Raw genomic sequence first — 22,841 nt, 5'->3', positions numbered from 1 at the left:
AACAAAATTAGTAGAGATTATCAAGTTGCCACAAATCTTCTTCCACTATACGAAAAAATGTGAATTACATGGTGGTTTTTTTAAGAATTAATATAAAAAAATCTCCATATAATTCACAGTTTTTCGTATAATGTTCAGTGGCAATGAAATCACCATCAAAAGACCTTTTGTAACGACCCTCTTAGTCGTTTTAGAAATTTCAACTATTATTTTTATATTAATCTTTTTAATAGTTTTGATAAATAATTTATGACTTATAAGAGTGACTGATATGATTCTCTGATTTAATAAAGGATTATTTTGTTGCTAATAATAATTGGAAAAAAAAAGAAAAAAAATAAATAGAAAAGAAAATTAAGTAAATAAATAAAATAATAATAATAACAATAATAAAAGGGCAAAGTGCCCTAAAAGGTTAAAAGCCTCAAGCGGCTAACGTTGAAGAAAAAGAACTAACAGAAACAAAAAAAAAATACGCAAATAAAGAAAAGAAAAAAAAGGGAGAAAAGAAAAGGAAAAAGGAGGAGAAACAACGATATTTTTATCTCGAGATATCAAGGTAATTATTGTTATCCTTTCTATTAAATTTTTGTGTAACTAGGAATAGATTTTTAGGTTAAAACGTGTATAATTTATACTAATATGTGAACTTGGGGTTATAAATATGTATAAGTATTATGGTTCAATCATTGGACAATGATTAGTCCTAATCATTGGACAATGATTACTCCAAGATTAGGATTATTAATAGTGAAACGATAAATATGAATTGGAACATTGAAAATAAGTGGTTTCAGCAGATAGTTTTGTAGTCCGCCATTGATGTGTTGGGCAGTTAGTTTCGGCTTTAATTATTTTCATTTGATTATCATATTAGGATTCAAGTTTTGATATATTGAGATATGTGTTAAATAGTGGGTGCATTATGATATATAAAAATCATTATAATTATGTTATTCGGAGAATTAAGATTTAACCCTAAACTTGAAATTCAGAAAATATGAGATTTGATCAATTGGTTGGAATAAAGATTTAGAAATTTTATTATAAATTTGGATGAGTTTTGGGTGTAAGCTAGAGATATAGCAATATGAATGTTGTTAGTTTCGAAATCATATCGTGGTTATTTATTTGAATAGATTTTATTGGTTTGGAAGTCAACCAAAAGAGGAAGGCTCAAGTTTTGGAGTCATTGTTCGACTACTTGAGGCAAGTGGATTTCTAAACTCTTGTTAAGTGTATGAAATGTGTGTATGTCCTTGTGGTATATGTTGGGAGTAACGGGATTGGTGATGGGTTGACTTGTCCACATTGATTAATTCTAATGATGAAAAGAATGGGGATAACAAAAGGCAATGTGATTAATTGTTTATGTCTGTTGTGTTGAGAAAGGGTTGAAGGCTTGTTGAATCATTGTTGATGTAACTTCATGTTTGTGTGGTTGTGAACTGTGTGATGTTATGAAAATGGTCATCTCCTCATTATATGTGTGAACTTGTCATCTGCATAATTCTGAGGCATTGGTTGTGACAAGTGTTATGTGCATTGAGAAAGAATGGGTACTTAAGAGGATGTAATATTTCGAGGGACGTATCGCGCGCCGCGATGGATACTATATTTCGAGGGACGTATCGCGCGCCGCGATGAATACTATATTTCAAGGGACGTATCGCGCGCCGCGATGGTTACTATTATCGAGGGTCGTGTCGTGCGCCGCGACAGATGCATGGACAGATATGTCCCCCATGGTCCCGGACTGAGAGACAGCGGGTGTGTATCACTAGGTCAGACATGCATCATTATACTTGACATTGCATTCCATTACATTGCACATACTTATCATTAGTGAACTTGATATTGTGTTTTGCTGATCTAGTGATTGCCTTTTTGCGGAACTTGTGATTTTTGAATACTGAGCTTGTTATTGAGGATATATAATTTGTCGAAGTGTTGTTGTTGAGGATATGTGATTTGTTGAAGTGTGTTATTGAGGATATGTAAATTTTTGGAAGTGTTGCTATTGAGGATATCTAATTTGTTTAAGTGTTGATGTTGAGGATATGTAATTTGTTAAAGTGTTGTTGTGGAGGATATGTAATTTGTCTAAATGTTTTTGTTGAGTTACGTTCTATGTAAACTGTGAGTTGTTAGGTTGGGCTGATGTTTATGAAGGTTGTACTTGTGGAGGTTCGGTTGGGGGTGGTATACGTATTTCATCCCCTTAGCTTGTGTTTAGAGGTTTACTTGCTGAGTACCGTGTGGTTTGGTACTCACCCCTTGCTTCTACAAATTTTTGTAGGTTACTAGCCCGGACTTTATGATATATTCTCTTCTTTTCCGAGGCTTCATGGAGATTTTGTGAGGTAGCTGTTGGTCATCTCAGCATCCCTCCTTACTCTTTCTTATGATTTTGTTCTACTCTAGAAACAATATCATATGAGGCTTATGTTTTCTTTTGATCCGATTGTAATACTTTAGAGGCTTGTACACGTGACAATCAGGTTTTGGGGTATACTGTAAGTTGATAGTAAATTTTCCGCATTTTTATTGTAATAGTTGAGTTTTAGGCTTACTTGTCTTGGTGGGATAAGACGAGTGTCATCACGTCCATTTTTGGGTCATGACACCTTTTGTAGCGAACATTTATTAGTCACAATTTTCATATTGTAATTAAGTTACATTAGGTTAGTTATAGAGCTAGTCTATGGCCATAAATTTTCAAATATTTTTAAGAAAAACATGTTTTTGAATTAAAGGGTTTGACATATATTATTTAATCATGAACATATTTCACCTTTTTATAAAAATAAGGACAAAGATATTAAATATAATTTATACCCATAATTAAGTTTAATATTTTATCTTTTTTATAATGAATTATAGCTAGCTAATACATTATTCAAAAAATTTATGGCCAATCAATTTTGCCAAAATTTTTAAAAGGTGGATAAGTTCTCTTAGTATATGTGGCCAAAAGGTACTTTGTTTAATGGTGAAAGCAACTTGTCTATATATAACTTGTTAAAAATATATATATTATAGTACACAATATGCATGCAGAACCAAAATAAAAAATTAGTGTACGTTAATTTTTTGCACAACATTTTTGTGAATATTAGGATATAACCATATCAAGACTAAATTTATATTTCATGATAAGTCACATCAAGCAATATCTTGGGCTATTCACAAATAATATAGGGAAAATTATTGGATTGGTATGTATCTGATAAATAATTATTGATTGTAGCGATATTTTATTTATTTATTTATTTATAATTCATAGCAATTTATAGCAATACTATGTTAAATCTATAATATGTATTAAAAGTGAATTATGTATACAATGTATATATATTATAACTTTTTAAAATATATTATGTCTGTTTGACAAGAAATTGACATATTGTATTGTAGTGTATAAAATGTATGCTAAATATATTATCTATCAATAAAGCTTGTATTATATGTAAATGATAAATTGTTTTTTATATATACATTAAAATTGTATTATATACATATTAAAACTGATCAAGTGAAAATACTTATTATAGCTATAAATAATAAATAATTTTTTAATATATAAGTTTTCCAATAATAATTATGGGAAAACGGATGAGGTGATTTGCACAAATAATAATTACAATAATATAAATAATAGCATGTGACCATGAAACTTCCAAATATATCTTATATAAAATTTTTATAAAAATGATTTTCCATTTAAATTACATTTCATGTTTTTAGAAATTGGAGGGTATTAAATCATATTTAGTAAAAGTATATTTAAACTCTAAGTGATATATAAATAAAAAATATTACCTCTAAAATATTTATATATAATCTAAACAAATATTATAGAAATTGACACAGACATGAGAGTGCAATAAAAATAGCATCAATGTAGGTTTCATATAATTTTATACGTTGGTCTTATTTTTTGATTAATTAACATACGAGGGAAGAATTATGCTTAAATACAATATATATAATTTTATTAAATACATTTATTTTTCTAGTGACTCATGATTTTCAATCACTTTTTAATTGCATTAAAATAATTAATTCCTTCATGAAAAAAAAAATTCTGTTTTCTTTTTTTCTTTTTCGAATTAAATAATATTTGTTCCATTATTATTTATCTCGTACAACTTTAATTAGGTTACATACATGGCCCATGTCACGTGGGAATATTAATTAAATAGGACAAATAATACATAGATATGCAAACATAGCCCAACAAATTGCGAAGAAAAAATTATTTTTTTAATTATATCACTCAAATATACGCTATTATTATTAAAGTTCGATAAATCTAAATGCGAACATTACAAGGTCCATTTTCGAACATAGCTTTCATTGAAATTTTTTTGTTTCTCTAAATCTGAATCTGAAATATAATATATGATTAAAAATTGAAGAATTAAAAAAATCTCTACACATACAAGATTATTATTATCATTTTTACTAAATTATCATACAAATTTTAAATCCCTTATTGAAAATTTTAGATTAATCACTACTTCCTAAAAGTAACACTGAATTAAATTTTAATATATATAATTTAATTTGACTTAAAAATCGACGTAGATACAATACTCCACCATACATTCTATAAATAACATGTCATTCTTGTCTATTCCAAATTTAGACTCTTTATCCCATTTTACTTTGTTGGGCTAGACCAGAAAAAACTCTTTGTGGTAAGAATATATGATATTATCTTCTTTGTTATCAAATAGTATATACCTATGGTTTTTCAAAAAGATTTATGTATATTTTCCCAATCTCTTATATTATATGAGTAAGCCTTTATAATCTCTCTTCAAAATTTAGTTTTATGTGATTCATAGATCAAGTTTTAAGATTTATTATCGTTATTCACATGATTGAGGATTTATTTATTGGGCTTACATTCTTGTGTCAATGCATCTTCAAGCTATTTTTAGTTATTGTAGCAAATTGAGCATTGTATTAATTTTGATATTGATTGTTGGGGTGAACTAGTGTAGTGATGTTTTTAATACAGTCTGATATTATTCACTTTGGTCCAAAGGTTAGGTTTAATCTTTTGGGGTTTTTTTTGTCTATTGAAGGTCATCATCGTGTTAGCTAATCCTCTCCTATTAAATTTGTCAATCCTTTTATTTTTTTTCCTTCTCTCTTTCAGTTCTCCACCTCTACTTTATTTGATAAAGACAGAGAATACCACTTTATCAATAACAAAAAAAAATATCAATTTTATTTTAAATGGTTTGTGAACTTGAAAATAAAGTGACTTATTATCTATCAATAGATGAAAACAAATTGCTATTAACCAAATTCATATCAATTTTTTGAATACGTGGCATCACATCATTAAGAGTAGTCCTACACCTTATATGTATAGCTTCCTAATCTTCTCATCGTACTATCAATGTGAGTTTTGTAAATACACACAACTTTTTATATATATATTTGACATATTTTCTTTGAGTTTATCTTTAAAAGAATGATACGTTTTTCTTTTTAAAACCTATTTTATCTTAATAACATTTTTGTTTTATTATTAATGACATGAATCGGTTGAAATTTATATTTTTAAAAAAAATTAAGATTTTTTTTAAGAGTGAGAAAATGAAAACTCAATTGAATCTCTCACAACCACTTATTTCAAAAGGATAGTTTCAGACTCTTTACCTATATCTCACGTATATTATAACACGTTTTAAAATATTTTAAATTTCATATAAAATAATCAAACACCTCATATAAAATGAGACACAGGGAAATTATTTCTTTAAAGTATCTACAAGAAAAATAGACATCAAAAGAAAAAATGAGCAAGTCTTTCTATTATCCTAACAAGGATAAAATACAAGAAGCTTGGTCTAAAGATGATAGTAAGTACATTTATATTTTGTTTTGTAATTTATAGCACCTATCATGTTGATATATCTGAGATTTTTCTTAATTAACTAATCATATTTTTTTCTTATTTTAATATTTATCATGCAAAAGATGAGATTATAAATCCATCATATAGTTATAATTAAAATATTATAATTTTATTTTGAACTAAATAATCGCGCAATTTAATTAATTTGTTTGTGTTTATAGGTATGGCTAATTGTTGTTCTAAAAGGACAAATTTTTCTAAGGAAGAAGATGATCTTATCATTAGGTTTCATGCTCTCCTGGGTGACAGGTTTAGATAGCTAACTCGAAGATTCATAAATTTAATTATTTTTTCATGTATTATAGTGATTTATTATAGATCGATCACGTTTAAGTTAATAAGTTATGAATTTAATATAAATTCATATTTTTTTTGAAAATTAGTTAGAGTCTATTTCTATCGCGTAAAATAATTGAGTAATGACGATTTCTTAATTATTATTTTTTCACATTTCAGATGGTCGCTTATAGCAGAAAGATTACCCGAACACAGTGGTATTGAAGTGAAGAATTATTGGGACTCTCATTTAAAACTAAAACTTACGAAAATGGGAATTGATCCAATGAATTATCGTATACATGAATATGTTCATAAGAAAAATCTCGATTTTATCGCATCGAGAAATAAAAAATTATTCAATGGAGAAATTTCTGATGCTGAAAGTTCTGCATAATAATATGTTTTGTTTTTTTAAAAAAAAAATAATTATTTTTTAGTTTGTGTGATATGTTGATAGTTCTTTTACACAATAATATGCACCATCAAATTTATTATTTTTCTTTTTATTTTGAGATTCAAATCATCTTTTAACGATCTTATTAATTAAGATCACGATAAAACAAATTAACTTACTCAATTATTGAGCGTGAAATAAAATAAAAAATATCGCATAATAAGTAGTGTAATAATCAAATAGGAGAAAGGACTTCTCATCAATTTATTTAACAACTCAATACATTGACATATTCATTTTATATGAAAATTGTATATCTTACGTGGCGTTCTGAGTGTATCATGCAATATAGGATACGTGTATCTATTTTTTTAATTTTATATTGCGTACATCCAAAATTAAGGACCATCATTGCCGATTGACCTCAAGTTAAGGGTCTTAATGATATATTATACATTGAAATTTCTTAACATTAACTAAATATCTTATTTCAAATCATCCTTAAAAAATTAGAAATTTTCTTGTTTAGGACCAAGGATTTGTTTCCTCCCATTGTGAATTTACTCGATATCAATTTGAATTAATAATTCAGTGAACTACGAATATCAAGTGATTAAATTGAATAAATAAAACTTTATATATAAAAAGAGCATTTGGTGAACGATAAATCATAAATTAAGTAACACAAGAAGATTTGGATTATCATATTCAAATTATTATATATTTTACATAATTTTTTATATCTGAATGTTAATTTTAAAATATTAAATTCATCTAAATAAATTTAACTCGAAAAATCACTCCAATTTGATTATAATAAAGTTAAAAATACTTCATAATTAGGACGTAACAAAATAATAATCAATCACAAGTATCAAATCACACGCCTAATTAAAATCTTTTTTTTTATTAAGAGACAAAATTAGTATAAATTGACAGCTGATAGATGCTGATTTTTTCTACGGTAATATTCTTAAATATTTATATAAAAATTAATTTATTTGACAAAATCAATGTTCATATAGCAATTTTCTCAAATAAATAGTATTACCTCTTCCAATTTTTATTTTTTATTTTTTAAAAAATATATTTTTTCCTTTTTTCTTAACATAAAGTATAACAAATATTTTAATATATTTTATATATCTGTCAATGTTGATATAGCAATTTTCTCAAATATATAGTATTACCTCTTCCAATTTTCAGTTTTTTTTACATAAAGTATAATAAATATTTTAATATATTTTATATATCTTTAATTTAAAATAAAAATAAAAAATTTGTATGGAGTTAAAATTAAATAAAAAAAAATTGCAACAACAACAATTTAACTCGAGCTTCATTAATACCCATTAGTGTTTGTACTGACACTTATCCACCAAAAAAAACACAACCACCATGGCCGGCGGAGAAGCCACCGCCGTTGCCGGAGACCACCCTATTGCCACCCTACTACGGCTACTCCATGAGGTGTCACAGATCTCAATTGCTGGATTTTATGGTAAATTCAAGAAAGATTGTACAGATTTAGCAAGAAGAGTTACACTTTTGGCTCATTTGTTTGATGAGTTAAAAGACACAAATACCCTTTTGGGTTCTTCATCTTCTTCATTCAATTCTTGTTTTTCTGATCTCTCTGTTGCTCTTCAAGCTGCAAAACAACTACTTTTAGCAGCTAATGAACTTGATCCCAAGATCCACTCTGTAAGTGTCCTGTTTAGTAAAGTACCAATCTTTTTATCTATGTGTTGATTCCCATTTTGTCAAATTTTTGCATTTGGTGTAGTAAAGTTTCAATCTTTTTATCTATTTGATAAATCCCATCTTGTCATATTTTGCATTTGGTGTTGTAAAGTTTCAATCTTTTTGTCTATTTGTTGATTCCCATGTTGTCATAATTTGCATTTGGTGTTGTAAAGTTTCAATCTTTTTGTCTATGTGTTAAATCCCATGTTGTCATATTTTGCATTTGGTGTTGTAAAGTTTCAATCTTTTGGTCTATGTGTTAAATCCCATGTTGTCATATTTTGCATTTGGTGTTGTAAAGTTTCAATCTTTTGGTCTATGTGTTAAATCCCATGTTGTCATATTTTGCATTTGGTGTTGTAAAGTTCCAATCTTTTGGTATATGTGTTAAATCCCATGTTGTCATATTTTGCATTTGGTGTTGTAAAGTTTCAATCTTTTGGTCTATTTGTTGATTCCCATTATGTCAGAGGTGGAGTCGAGATTTGAAGCTTATGGATTCGGAATCTTAGTAAGTTTCTAGATTTGGCTGAACCCATAAGCTATAGTTTGTCTCTGCCTCTGCCTTATAGCCTAGCTACGCCCCTAAATTGAAAGAAATGTGCGTGCTGTTAAATATGATCCGTCCATTCAGTTTTTATGCTTAGTTGTGAATATGCATACATTGATGAACAACCACAATTTTTAAATTCTATGGTAGAATTGCCAAGAAAGATTCATCTGATTCAACTAGGAATTGTAGATTTATCTGTAAACAAAAGTTTTCTGGTTAAATAACTTTTTGTCACTTAATTTGACTTTGCGAGCCATGAACTTAAGCTTTGCTAGTGAAACCGTGACATGGGTCAACAATGTTTCTAGTTTTATTCAACCACCTTCGAATATCAGCTATGTCGTCAAATTATGCTCCCGATCATCTTATTCGATGCACTTCTTTTTTATTCTGTTAAGTCCAATTTTCTTGTGAGGCCTTAGCTCTTACAACTCACTGCTTATCAGTTGGACAAAGTCCAAGAGTAATCCTTAAGCAGTCTAAATGATTGCATTTAAATTTAGATGATCTGTCCATAGAAAATTAGGAAGCTATTCGATTTGGTCTAGGAATCAAGACTATGGTCAATCTTGGTACAATTTCATTGGTAGCCGACTAATGATTCTGCTAAAAAAAATTCTTAAATTGGTGGTATTTGTGCCAGCGTGCATGTAGTTTTTGCTTCTGTTCAGATTTGAACGCTGGTTTCCCATGATCCATTCCAACTTCGTTGACTGCTAGGTTGGACCCTTGGGTTCACTATATTGGTTATATATCCAACTTGTGCCTCCAAAATGTGGAAATGGAACAGATTGCCTGTGTTAATCACATTGACAATTGAGAAAAACAACTTTTTCTTCCTTGTTGAGGTCTCTGTATTATTTAATGATGTCTCAATCCTCATCCAAGGCAGTGTGTTATACCTCTCTAATATGTGCTTTTTCTTGACTCAAGGATGTCGCAGTGAAGAAAATAAACTTCCGGTTTCAATGTGTTACATGGAAATTGGAGAAAGCCCTTGGTAACTTCCCATATGATCATTTTGACATATCAGAAGAAGTACAAGAGCAGGTTTGCGTTGAGCTTTGCCTTTTATCTTTTCCTGTTGTGCTCGTCCTTTTGCTATTTCCCCCTCTGATATTTCTTACTTTTTCCAGGTTGAATTGGTCAGAGCACAGTTGAGACGAGCCACAGAAAAGTATGGTGGCCCTGTGAAGTCAAACTTATTATCTCGAGCATCGTCACAACCACTGGATAAAGAGATTGATCTACTCCATTCAGGAAATAGTGGAATTGGAACTTTACATATAGAAAATATTGGCAATATTGATCATGAAGTTAGGCCAAAAGTTGGACGTGTTCCTCGAGGTAGTGTTCGAAACCAAAGTTATTGCAGTCGGATTTTTCAGGAGTCGGAAAGAATAGGAAATTCATCCAAATTGTCTGGTATTGGTGATCCGGAGATTTTCGGGGAAGATGACTCTCCGCTTAAGAGTCACGAGGAGAGTAAAAAGTCCAACTGTCCTGTAACTCCTACAGAGTTTATTTGCCCTATATCCCTTGAGCTCATGAGGGATCCTGTTATTGTGGCTGCCACAGGGCAGGTAATATGCGTGTAACTCCATTTACTTTAGATTGAAGGGTCAATTACAGTAAACACGCCTAAAGTGTTTCGGTTTTTCGAGTTTCATACCTGAATTATTCGGTATGCGAATTTTTTATCTGAACTATCACCAACTATTATCAAAGACATACCTCAACTATCATTGTTCCCTTATCCTACCTTAACGGTACGGTGGTGATATTTCATGTAGAAAAAGGCAACAACTTATAGTTGAGGTGTGTGTTGATAAATAGTTAGTGAAAGTTCATGTAGGAAACTCGCACACCTGATAGTTGAGGTATAAAACTCGAACAACCGGATACTTTAGATGTGTTTTTGACCATTACTCTTTACTTTAACATGTCTATGGATGTCTTTGGTTGTTTCTTAGATAGGAAATTTTTAGCTTCTACAGAATTTGTTCCAATGTACTCGTTTCGTAACCTTACAGACTTATGAGAGATCGTACATACAACAATGGATAGATGGCGGCCACACAACATGCCCAAAAACTCAGCAACAGCTCCACAATCTCACGCTTACCCCAAACTATGCTCTGCGAAATCTAATTATCGATTGGTGTGCAAAGAACAATATACAACAGCCAACCGTATTTGCAAATGGGAAAATAAAGAGAAGTGATGGATCATTTCGCTATGTTATTGGGGAAATAGGAGCTATGGAGGTACTTGTCCGAAAGCTTTCAAGCAGGTCCGTGGAGGATTGCAGGGCTGCAGTAGCCGAGATCCGTTCACTTTCCAAAAGAAGCACAGACAACAGAATTTTGATTGCTGAAGCGGGAGCAATTCCAGTCCTAGTTAAGTTGTTGACATCTGAAGACACGCAAATCCAAGAGAATGCAGTCACTGCCGTTCTTAACCTTTCTATATTCGATGACAACAAAAGGATTATAATGCTATCTGATGCCATTCCTTCTATCGTTCAAGTTCTCAGAGCGGGGAGCACGGAGGCAAAAGAGAATGCAGCCGCAACCATTTTTAGTTTGTCGCTTGGAAACGAGAATAAAATACTAATAGGCGCGTCAGGAGCCATACCAGCTCTCATAGATTTGCTTCTGACAGGAAATACCAGAGGAAAAAAAGACGCTGCATCAGCATTGTTTAATTTGTGCATATATCAAGGAAACAAGGGTCGAGCTGTTCGTGCAGGGATTATACCAGCGCTGCTGGAAATGCTAACGGATTCAAGCAGCTGCATGGTCGATGAACCTTTGACCATTCTTTCTGTCCTAGCTAACAACCAAGAGGCTAAGGAGGCCATAGCAAAAACTAGCACAATCCCAGTATTGATAGATCTTCTTAGGACAGGTCTATCTCGTAGTAAAGAGAATGCAGCTGCCATCTTACTCTCGTTGTGCAAGAGAGATTCCGAGAACCTTTCTTGCCTTTGTAGGCTCGGTGCTGTTATACCTCTTACACAGCTCACAATGAGTGGCACGGAGAGGGCCAAGAGGAAGGCGACTTCACTGTTGGAGCATATTAGAAAGTCTCAGCAACATAGCACGCGCATTTAGGTACTTCTCGTTATTTATCCTTTCATTCAGATCTGACCACGAATATTACACGTTATCTTTTACAGTGTGATCGACTTAAAACAAGCATGAGAACAAAGCCATTCTCATTGCTTTACAGTTCATATATATATATATATATATATCTAATTTACTCAGTTTTCGAGTGTGCCATAGATTGATATCTGTTTTTCTTTTACTCATATCTGTTTTTCTTTTACTCGAACTACCAGTTCATTACATCTATTGCGAAGATGATGTATAAACTAGTGTACGATACAGGACATTTTAATATATACATATATATATTTGGAGAAGTGTGCTTTTTGTGTTGCTTGTCAATAACTTGTGTTTGTGGCATCTTCATTGAATTAACCAAAAAGTTTGGTTATATGAATCTTGATATTCCCTTCTGAAACATAGCAATGGAATGTTATACTATGGTAATGGAAGCAAGTTGAGCCTAAAGCATGTCTAGCATTAGAGTCGAGGGTCAAAAACACACCTAAAGTATCTCGACTGTTTTGATTTTTTTTTGAATTTCCTACTTGTATTATCAGGTGTATGAGTTTCCTACTTGAACTATCATTAAATGTTTATTGAAATACGTCTCAACTACTAGTTCACTTTTTTTCTGCCTGAAATATCACTATTGTTCAGGGAGGAAAAGGAAACAACTTATACTTAGAGGTGTGTTTCGATTAATACTTAGTGATAGTGTAGGTATAAAACTCAAAAATTCAGCGAGAAAGATTGAATTTTAGACACCGCTAACAGACTAATGGTGTTACAGGTCCGTTTTGGTATTAAAAACAACTGTGCTTTCGGGCGAATGGTGAGTTCTAGAGATCCTGTTACAGCTAACTCTAGGCGCCACACGATATCTTTTAGATATTATAGTTATACTGAGATATTGTTAAAGAGAACATATAATATACTTAACATATATAATATGAAAGTCGATTTTAAAGAGAACTTTTAATCTTTATAGTGAAATCAAAAACTTCTTTTTAGGTACACATCCAAGCAACTTGATTAATTTTTTGTCAATATTAAACTCATAGTGACAACTTGAATTTTTAGTTGAATTTTCTCCAAAATGGAAGAACCATCCAAATTGCTTTTCAATAAATTAAAGTTCTTTCTTTTCAAGTATTAATTCGAGTAACAAGTTGCATGTACCTAAAAAATAAAAATTGATTAATCAAACGGTACATGCAGCCAATATTTTGTTACCTTTTGCTAAAGTTGGATTTGGGAGAGGATTTATGATATTTAATTTATTAGTTTATGTAAATTTAATAACTTTTTATAAATAAATAAATATATATATATATATATATATATATATATATATATATATATATATTAAGAAATTTATGAAATGTTTTTAATATTTAATTATATACTTAAGTTGTTTTAGCTTGAGATTATTGTAACTTGCAAAGATTTATAAATTTCAGATTCTTAATCGATTTTTATATAATGAATTTATGTGTTGTCTAAAGAAAGTTCAAATATACTTCTCTTCTTATCAATAAAGGTCCTTGGAATAAATTTTTTTTAGTCCCTAATTAGTTTTTTTTTTTAAAAAAAAAAGGGAGAATAAAAGAATAACAATAATAATTAACAATTACTTTTTATTCTTAAGTATATGTAAAATTTGTATATAGTGAATGTCATACTAATTCATCTATAAATATAGATAGTGTAGTAAATTTAAATGGGATAAGGAGTTAATCTAGTATTAGTCAACACCCGTTTAAACGAAAAATAATCATCAGATATATAATATATGTATAATTGATGTGACAAAATTTAACGAATTATTTAAGCTAGGTCTCTTCTGTTCGATTTTTATATCTAATGAACTTCTTTGAAATTATATCATTACCTCGCGTTTTTTAGAATAAAATACTATAATTAAAATTCACATATATAGTCTGACTCTCGATAAACGAAAAAAAGCAAAATGAGCCTGACTAATTTACAAGATACATTATTAGTACTAATAAGTATAGTGAAAATTTGCAAACAATACATAATTTTAGTACTAATAAGTAGCTAAAAACTTTACTACACTATAGAAAAGCTATATAATATTTTTTTTTTCTAATTACCATTTTTGTTAATTAATTAAGAAGCTGCCTCTGCTAATTGGATCTCCCCTTCTGTTATTGGCAAGAACCCTACACGTTTCTGCATTACATTAGCCCAAAAAAAAAAAAAAATTAACCAAAAGAAGATTATACAAAATCAAAATTAGTTACACTAATTATTAATTAGTTACGTTGTCTCTTTAAACTTATTTAAGTCATCATAAGTTTTCCATAATTATATGTTACGTTTCGAATTTTAGGTGTGGTGTATAAATAATTATTATTGTTGTTACACTACCAAAAATGCTTACTTAATTCGAACTGTAATTAGTTAATTAACCAATAATTTAGGCATAACGAATTAATAATTGAAGTTGAAAGAATGAGTTGGGTGTTGTTTTGGTTAATCAAAAAAATTTGGAGCTCTAATAAATGGTTAGATAGTGGTGTTTGAATCAATTTACGTCAATTAAATTATTAATCGAATTTCGATAGTGGATAGTAGGAATTTGATGTAATAATTTAAATGACGTAAATTCGAATAATTTAGCAGACAATTATTCTTGAAAATATTATCTAACTAGTCGGTAAAACCTTATTTCACGATATACATAATTTATTAAATTTAACGTGTTTTCATGTTGTGTAAATATCTTCAACTATATCATTACTGTCTAAGCGTAAACTTTGACTAATATCAAATGAAGATTTGATTCAAATTTATATAATGGTTGAGTGGATATAAGAGTTTGAAAACTATAAATATTTGTGTGATTATAAATAAGATGAGAATGATACCTCTCGCGATTTAACCCCTTTCTTAACTATTCCTTCATTATTATGACTTTGTTGTTCCATCAAAGGTTCATTTCCACCGTTGTTGTTATTCATGCAAAGTTTCATAATTTTATGAGCAACCTCATTCTCATCTTTGCTCTCCATCATCAATTTCTCCACCTCCACTTTCGATAACCTCAACTTCAGTCTCGTAGGGCGGCCCTGAGCCGGCCCACCACTATTGAGTATACCTAAAGTAGGGTTATTTGTATGACTAGATGAGTACTCGTGAGTACTCATCATCATACTAGTAGGCTTCATGATTGACAAGTCGGACGCTGATCTCCTTGCTAGCATTAGTGTCTCGAGCCGTTCCTTCGCGCTCATTTGGATCGCGGAACGGGCCCTAAACGGGCTTTTTTTATTCTCTTCGGGTAATTTGGGTAATTCAACCAGAAAATAAAGCCTTTTGGGCTTTAACTCTTGTTGAGGCTCTAATGGCTTTGCTCGAACCCCGAAATGCTTTACTTCTTCCGATTCTAATAATACCATGGATGGATAATTTTTCAAAACCTCATTTGCATAAACTGGGGTTTTGAATTTCATCGTTTGTCCATCGATTTTCATCACCTTTGTACTCTTTTTTCTTCCAAGAATAATATTCCCCATATTTAATTTCCTTTTTCAAATCTAACAACCAAAAAAAAAAATGTAACATTTATAATTATAAAGCTTAGAGATGAGCTCAAATTAAATGCAAGTGGGTGGCAAGATATATAAGTTGGGGCCAAAAGAAAGTTCAGAGTTGTCGAAAATGTAGGCCTACTTTGACAATTTTTTGGAGAAAAAAAAAGATAATTAGAATCTTAATTTGTTTTATAATATATTTGTGATAATTCTTTTATTTAATATATTTAAAAATATATATATAAAAATATAACATTCAAGGTTTATTTCTTATTATAGTATTAAAATCATATTCATCTTGTTAATTCATAATTTACTTCATATTAAATTTTCACATTATATTATTCACGTTCAAATCAAAAATTTATTTTTATCTTATGAACTAAGATCGTTTTTCTCAATTTGCGTGCCGGAGAATCAAGTACGTACGTTATCAAACCATGTTACCACATTAATAAATGCACATGCATAGCCCTTGGCTAAAACTTCAACAACATATTTAGTCGTCTTAATAAATGAATTTTCACATGCATACCTTTTAATTTGTATAATATGTATCACAAATTTCTCTACAAAATCCAAAACTAAAAGGAGGCAAAATGGTGTAAATAAGATAATTAATTATGAGTAGTATAATGAGTCAAACAAATATTTTTTTCGTTTTTAATTTGTCTCAAAAATATTGCGTATATATAATCATTTATAATTTATTTATCAAAATACGACCCCATAAAATAGGACGGAAAAGGATTAGTGTAAATTGTCAAGGTAACCTAATCATTGGTTAATTATTTTACTAAGTAAGTAATAATTAGGATACTTAGGTAGAAAAATTATACGTAAATCATGGTGAATATATTATATAGTTATCATAAGTTACACCAATATTGACCTTTTCTAATAATTTCTATATGTTGTCCCCACTAAAAGTATGCAAATTTAATTCAATTTATATAATATTAATTATTTCAATAGACGTATAGGTTAAAAAAAGTTGTTAATAATTAAATAAATAATCATACTCACGCAAAGGTAAAAAGTAGTGGACAAAAGAATTTTGTTTACGTTGTCAACTTGATTTTTTAAATACGGGAGTTAAGGGTGAACTTCGAGACTTCAAGTTATTCCGATCAGATATAAATTTTTAATTTCAGATGGAGGAAATTTCAATTGAAACAAATTTTGATTCGATATTTTTTTTATATGTTTTAAGTTTAACTCAGATTAATCGATTGAAAAAAATTAATATTTTTTTTTATCTCGACTTCAATTTTAAGCCTTTTTTTGGCATGTAATAATAAGTAATAACTTCTATTGACTTATTAATACCTTTGCTACTTAGAAGGTATAATTTTCTACCGTCAAAAATAAAATGTTAGTCCCGTTCATAAAAAAATGAGATATCGTTATTTTGTTTGTAGAAATATTTAATTATTTAAAAATAATAATTATATACCACAAATACTATGAGGTGATTAATTCTTTAGGTTAAGGATATGATGGACAATGTAATAAGAAGACTAATAATTAATTTAAATTATTATTTTAATTACAAATAGTACTTTAATATCATGTTATTTATTAAGGATACATGAAAATAACAATAATCAATTTGTCTAGATTTGTATGCTTTTCTTGATGTGTATTTATTACAATGTACTATTGCACCTAATATGTTTGAAGTTTCAATCCCAATTATGTTGAACAATAAATTTAGGTCGATATATATATATATATATATATATATATATATATATATCGGTCGATAAATATCACTTTCATTTCATTTATTTTATTTAGTTAAAAATAATTGATTAAAAAATAATCACTTCTCATTAATTTAATTTAATAATTAATAATCATTTTATATATTTATTTACTCAATAATATGGAAAGAGATTGATATGGTGAAAAACAAAATAGTATTAAACAAAAATCAATGAATTAACAAAAACGTTTTTGTTTAATTATACTTTTAGGCAATGTAAAATGGATATATATAAAAAAGTAAAAACAAATCCAAAATAGTAACATTTTATCCTTAGCCAAGATACACAAATATTAATGATTTATTTTAAATTATTTATTTTTATAAAAAAAATAGGAATTATTCAGGCGAGAAATTAAATCTTTACCAATAAAATAAGAATTCAACCAACTAAACTATCAAGATTTTTCATTGTATTATAAATTTAAAAAGGTTTTTTTCTTTTTTACAAGTACATATATGTTATTTTTTGTTTTGCGCTATTAAGATTTTCATTTACAAATTATTTTATATCATAAATTTTCATATATTTGAGCAAGTTTCTTGACGATGTATTATAAATAATAATGTATTTAACAAGTCAAAAGATTTTGCAACTAATTAGCTACTATATTTAGTATAAAAGAAGTCAAATTTTGTGTATCAAGTTTGTCGCTATGCACATCGCTGATGAGAACATGTAAAATAAAAAGATCGTACAATAAATTCGAATAAGGAATATATATGACGATATTTTAGAAAGAAAAGACGGAATATTATATAAAAATTATTTACACCAACTATCTATATTATGATTATTATTATTATTATTGCTAGCTATTGAATATTTTTTTTCTTTCTAATTTCTATTATTATTATTATTGGTTTAAGAAGCAGCCACTGCTACTTGAATCTCTCCTTCTGTAATTGGCATAAATCCTACTCGTTTCTGCATAATAATAATTAAAAAAAAAGGTCAATCCAAAGAAGAATAATTATAAAAAAAAAAGTAATATATTTATCCAAAATTATTTTTGTAATATTTAATTTGTCACAATTAAAAATGACATCACAGTGATGAGTTACATACGTTATCATGGACTGAATAATATGTTTCAACAAATTTTATTTTTCTAAATTATAATAAAAATTATGTTTGGTACACTACCAAGAGCTAGTGTTTATCTTTAACGGTTAGCTAACCAATAATTTTCATGATATTATGCCTAAATATTAAACATAAATAATATTATATAGTTGGAGTTATCAAAGTTTTATTTATGATTCACTTTTTTACGATTTAGATATTTTGTAATTATCTTATCGAATATATTTGTTATATCGGGAAAATAGAATTTTCAGAAAAAGAAATATTTATATAACAAGGTTTTAAGGTATTTTTAAAATCTTAAATACCAATTTGTATTTAAAGTTTTTATGACTAAATGTTTATTTTCAAATAAAATAAAATAAAATAAAAAAGAGATAAATTCTGGTCAAACATTCGTAAATGTGTATTTTCATTTTAATCTATTTACTAAACGTGTTTCTATTTCCTTTTTGCACCAACTTTGACTATATCAAATGAGGAAATTAAAAAGCAAAGTTTAATTTTGTAACTTCCTCTGTCATAATTTATATGATGATGTTAAATTAATAACAAAAATTTAATATGAAAAAACAAATAAAATTTATAATCTAAAATTTGAGATTAAGCTATACATATATTGATATGACTATATATAATTCTATGATTTAGTCAATCTCTAGTCAGAAAAGTGATTATTTATGTTCGAATCAGTTTATACATATCTTAATCAATCTACGAATATCAAATATTTATTTTATTTGTATAACTAGAATTATGATAAGAACAATACCTCTCTTGATTTGAGTCCTTTCTTTATTGCTCCTCCATTATTATGACTTGTTCCACAATTGTTGTTGTTCATGCAAAGTTTCATAATTTTCTCAGCCACCTCATTCTCATCTTTGCTCTCCATCATCAATTTCTCTACCTCCGATTTCGATAACCTCAACTTCAGTCTCGTAGGGTGGGCCTGAGACGGCCCACCACTATTGAGTACATCTGAAGCGGAGTTATTATTATTATTATTGTTATTGTTATTATTATTATTATGATAAGACGAACACTCTTCAGTCACAATACTAGCTGGCTTCATGATTGACAAGTCAGACGTGGATCTCCGCGCTAACATAAGTGTCTCCAGACGATCCTTAGCGCTCATTTGGATCGCGGAACGGACCCTTCTAGTGCTCTTTTTGTTCTCTTCAGGGAATTTAGGTAATTCAACGAGAAAATAAAGCCTTTTAGACTTTAACTCTTGTTGAGGCTCTAGTGGTTTTGCTCGTACCCCATAATGTTTTACTTCTTCTGATTCTAATAATACCATCGATGGATAATTTTTCAGAACCTCATTTGCATAAATTGGGGTTTTGAATTTCATCGTTTGTCCATCGATTTTCATCACTTTTGTTGTTTTTTTTCCTCCTAGACTGTTCCCCATTTTATGGATTTTTTTTTTTGGGGGGAATTTAAAAGCAAAAATAAGAGAGAAGAATTTATGATGAAAAATTTATTGTTTTGGGCTTTTATAGAATGTTGGGATATAATAAATAGAAGAAATGGAGAAGTTGGTGTAAGATAAGGACAAGGAGATAAATAGTAGTAATTGTTTGTTAATGGGTCAAAGAAAGAGTGCAGATTTGAAAAATATGGAAATATTAATTTAAAGTTTAATAAAGTTGTGTAATAATTAGCTATTTATTTTGATTTGAAAAATATGGAAACATTAATTTAAAGTTTAATAAAGTTTATGTAATAATTAGCTATTTATTTTTACACTATTAAGTCATGTTTATTAATCATGTATTCAATCTTATTCTTTTCATGAATGATATAATGTTGTAAAACATACTATTGATAAATATCTTTTGGATAATATAATGGTGTAAAATATATTGTTTACGTTGATGGTTTATATATAAAAATTTAAATTTGATTTTAACCATCTAGAAAAAGATTAGAAAGTAACGACTAATGAGTAGTATTATGTAGTTGTTAAGGTTTTTAGTTGGACATTGTTCGTTGAAAAAAATATTGTATATACAAATAAAATGATACATATAGTAATTAAATAATATATTATGGACATTCTTGACACAATTTGGCTATTGTAGCCCAGCGATTTCAGATGTCTCGAATGAGTCATTACCCTTGTGTTTGAATCCATAAATCGTGAAATTTCTGACTTCATCACTAATTACTCAGTTAAGCTATTTCAACTTAGAATAATAGTAATATAATTTGCTAATTTTTAACGACTCATAAGCAAAGGGACTAGAAGTTTGTATTTAATTGTTGGAAGGTTAACTTTGACTACTTAGATATCTCAAGGATTGTAATATTAGTTTTTTTTCTTTTTTGTATTTGGAGATCAAATTATAATAAAAAAAGATAAAATTTACTCGTACCAGGTATTTACACTAAGTCAATATATATATGTTATGTGTCTAAATTTATAATTTATTTAATTTATTAAATTACGTAATAATACATTTCACATAGAAAAAGTAATTACCTTTTTTGTTGAGATAAGTTTTTTCCAATAAAAAGTGATTACTTTTTTTTGTTTCATATTTCTTTGTTTGTTTGCGTAGTTTTGTTGTGGTCTTTATTTATTTATTTTTAGTCTATGAAAAGACTACCTTAGTTTTGTTATATTCGTTTTTGTAATAAATTTATTCGATAACCCTTCAATTTCTACTTTATATTATTGCAAGTGTAATAAATCATAACAACTCGAATTTGAGCTTTGTATTTAAAAAATTTAATAACATATAATATTTTTCTCTAATAAAAAAAATTAGTAAAAAATAACAGCACTTCTCCTTAATACTCATTGTGGTGTACGTAATAGTAAGACTATTTTATTATTGAGAGCATCAACTTTAAATAGATTTTATGATACTTGATTTGAATTTTATTAGGACTCGTGATATGTAGAACAATTTAGACATTGAGGATTTTATTAACATGATATACACAAAATGTGTCAATAAATCAAATCTTCATTTTGTACTCATCTTCTCATTCATATTCTATAAATAAATATATATATTTTTTAAGAAAAAAATAAGCTCCGTGAATTATGGGGAACGATTATGATGATTAACGTAATTTGGTATATTATTTAAAATTAATATAAACTCATTGGTTAATTAAATAATTAAGAATTTAGCTTGTTTAATTAATGAAAAAGACTTGCGTAATTAACGGTGTTGATCCGAATTAGTAAAAGAACTCCCGTTCCGTTGTCATCATGTGTTTTTTGGGTAGATAATTATAGTGCTCGAGTTAGCTAGCCAACATTTAATTAATTTTACGAAATATTTAAATTTTTTATTATTATTACGTAGTATCAATGATTTTATTCATCAAAGTTCAGACGAATATAAATAAATTATCTAGTCTTTTTTACTTAAGATTATAAAACAATATTGAGTACAAAAATGTAACTCTTTAGGTTTCTCTTCTTACCTCTCTAAGCAAAGACAATTAACTTCATTATATAACCATACCTTCTTTATTCGTATTGAAATTTGATTCTATAGCACTACAATCTCAATCTGTTAAATATAACTAACCATGTTAATATTTAATTACGAATCCTAAATGTTGAAATAGTTTGTGTGCTTTAACTTTAATTTTACTTTCTATACTGTTTTTATTGAATCAAGCGACCTAATACAGTGAACGTATATAAGAACTTTATCACTAAACCAGAATGTTACAAAAGATTGTAGTAACACTCTTTTCAATATTTTTTTTATGTATCTACAATACACGTAAAATTATAATATAATTATATTTACAAATTCAAATTTTAAATATGAAAAAGAATTGTTAGGAGTACAACTCGAAATGAGAGCAATTATAATATTTGAATGATTACAAAAGGACAACAATATTTGGATAAATTAGTCAAAAACACATATAACACGTTACATTCAATCCCAATTTAGAGGAGTTTTCGGTGATTACTTACTGAGTTACACCTTTGACTAAAAAAAAAAAAAAGACTGTATTAAAAAAAAAAATCTTCAAATTAGAGTTGATTTATATAATTTTTGTAATATGATAGGTCAAAAAGTAACTTAAATAGTAACAATAGTTCCAACAAAAATGCATCATTTTAGTCAACGTTATAATTTCTCAACAATAGTCTTGTAACGTAGATTGACGGAGCCATGAATTCAAATAAGAAAAGTAAAATATATATATATATTCAAAAAAAATCGTTTTCCTAGTAATGATGAAAGAATAAACTAAAATGTTGTGCGGAATTCGAGATAATACGAGAAAATATAAACGCGAAAAACAAGACAACAGATTTACGTGATTCATCAATAAATTAGCTACGTCCACGGGGAAGAGAGGGAACAGTTTTATTATGGAGAGGCAAAAACAGAATTACAGAATAGGGT

At 28.4% G+C, this 22,841-nt stretch overlaps 4 protein-coding genes across 4 annotated transcripts; 2 read left to right on the top strand and 2 right to left on the bottom strand.

The window, feature by feature from the left end:
• Positions 1-5,683: 5,683 nt before the first annotated feature.
• LOC101257073 (myb-related protein Hv1) lies at positions 5,684-6,663 on the top strand. The gene is made up of 3 exons (XM_004238802.4): positions 5,684-5,882; positions 6,100-6,187; positions 6,395-6,663. Exons 1-3 carry the CDS (start codon positions 5,819-5,821, stop codon positions 6,609-6,611), a joined length of 369 nt encoding a protein of 122 aa, XP_004238850.1. The 5' UTR covers positions 5,684-5,818; the 3' UTR covers positions 6,612-6,663.
• A 1,021-nt stretch (positions 6,664-7,684) lies between these two features.
• LOC101256774 (U-box domain-containing protein 11) lies at positions 7,685-12,340 on the top strand. Its single transcript, XM_004238801.5, has 4 exons — positions 7,685-8,315; positions 9,844-9,960; positions 10,047-10,493; positions 10,944-12,340. The coding sequence occupies exons 1-4, from the start codon at positions 8,010-8,012 to the stop codon at positions 12,024-12,026; spliced, it is 1,953 nt and encodes a 650-aa protein (XP_004238849.1). The 5' UTR covers positions 7,685-8,009; the 3' UTR covers positions 12,027-12,340.
• Positions 12,341-13,895: 1,555 nt separating this feature from the next.
• Positions 13,896-15,743, bottom strand: LOC101251168 (uncharacterized protein At1g66480-like). Its single transcript, XM_004253360.5, has 2 exons — positions 14,921-15,743; positions 13,896-14,222 (listed from the first exon to the last, which is right to left on the bottom strand). Exons 1-2 carry the CDS (start codon positions 15,566-15,568, stop codon positions 14,160-14,162), a joined length of 711 nt encoding a protein of 236 aa, XP_004253408.1. The 5' UTR covers positions 15,569-15,743; the 3' UTR covers positions 13,896-14,159.
• A 2,339-nt stretch (positions 15,744-18,082) lies between these two features.
• Positions 18,083-20,160, bottom strand: LOC101256484 (uncharacterized protein At1g66480). The gene is made up of 2 exons (XM_004238800.5): positions 19,214-20,160; positions 18,083-18,282 (listed from the first exon to the last, which is right to left on the bottom strand). The coding sequence occupies exons 1-2, from the start codon at positions 19,859-19,861 to the stop codon at positions 18,220-18,222; spliced, it is 711 nt and encodes a 236-aa protein (XP_004238848.1). The 5' UTR covers positions 19,862-20,160; the 3' UTR covers positions 18,083-18,219.
• Positions 20,161-22,841: the final 2,681 nt, after the last annotated feature.

Source organism: Solanum lycopersicum, chromosome 5 (genome assembly GCF_036512215.1).
Source record: "Solanum lycopersicum chromosome 5, SLM_r2.1".
Lineage (NCBI taxonomy): Eukaryota > Viridiplantae > Streptophyta > Magnoliopsida > Solanales > Solanaceae > Solanum > Solanum lycopersicum.
The sequence above is the reverse complement of the archived record's forward strand: the minus strand, read 5'-3'. Positions and strand labels throughout refer to the sequence as shown.

Excerpts from the sequence above, each read along its gene's own strand:
- LOC101256774 (XM_004238801.5), top strand. The coding sequence starts at position 8,010 with ATGGCCGGCGGAGAAGCCACCGCCGTTGCCGGAGACCACCCTATTGCC. Across the intron at positions 9,961-10,046 it reads CAGAAGAAGTACAAGAGCAG|GTTGAATTGGTCAGAGCACA; the intron begins GTTTGCGTTGAG and ends TACTTTTTCCAG. Across the intron at positions 10,494-10,943 it reads TTGTGGCTGCCACAGGGCAG|ACTTATGAGAGATCGTACAT; the intron begins GTAATATGCGTG and ends GTAACCTTACAG.
- LOC101257073 (XM_004238802.4), top strand. The coding sequence starts at position 5,819 with ATGAGCAAGTCTTTCTATTATCCTAACAAGGATAAAATACAAGAAGCT. Across the intron at positions 5,883-6,099 it reads AGCTTGGTCTAAAGATGATA|GTATGGCTAATTGTTGTTCT; the intron begins GTAAGTACATTT and ends TTGTGTTTATAG. Across the intron at positions 6,188-6,394 it reads CATGCTCTCCTGGGTGACAG|ATGGTCGCTTATAGCAGAAA; the intron begins GTTTAGATAGCT and ends TTCACATTTCAG.
- LOC101256484 (XM_004238800.5), bottom strand. The coding sequence starts at position 19,861 with ATGGGGAACAGTCTAGGAGGAAAAAAAACAACAAAAGTGATGAAAATC. Across the intron at positions 18,283-19,213 it reads AAGGACTCAAATCAAGAGAG|AAACGAGTAGGATTTATGCC; the intron begins GTATTGTTCTTA and ends ATTATTATGCAG.
- LOC101251168 (XM_004253360.5), bottom strand. The coding sequence starts at position 15,568 with ATGGGGAATATTATTCTTGGAAGAAAAAAGAGTACAAAGGTGATGAAA. Across the intron at positions 14,223-14,920 it reads AAGGGGTTAAATCGCGAGAG|AAACGTGTAGGGTTCTTGCC; the intron begins GTATCATTCTCA and ends AATGTAATGCAG.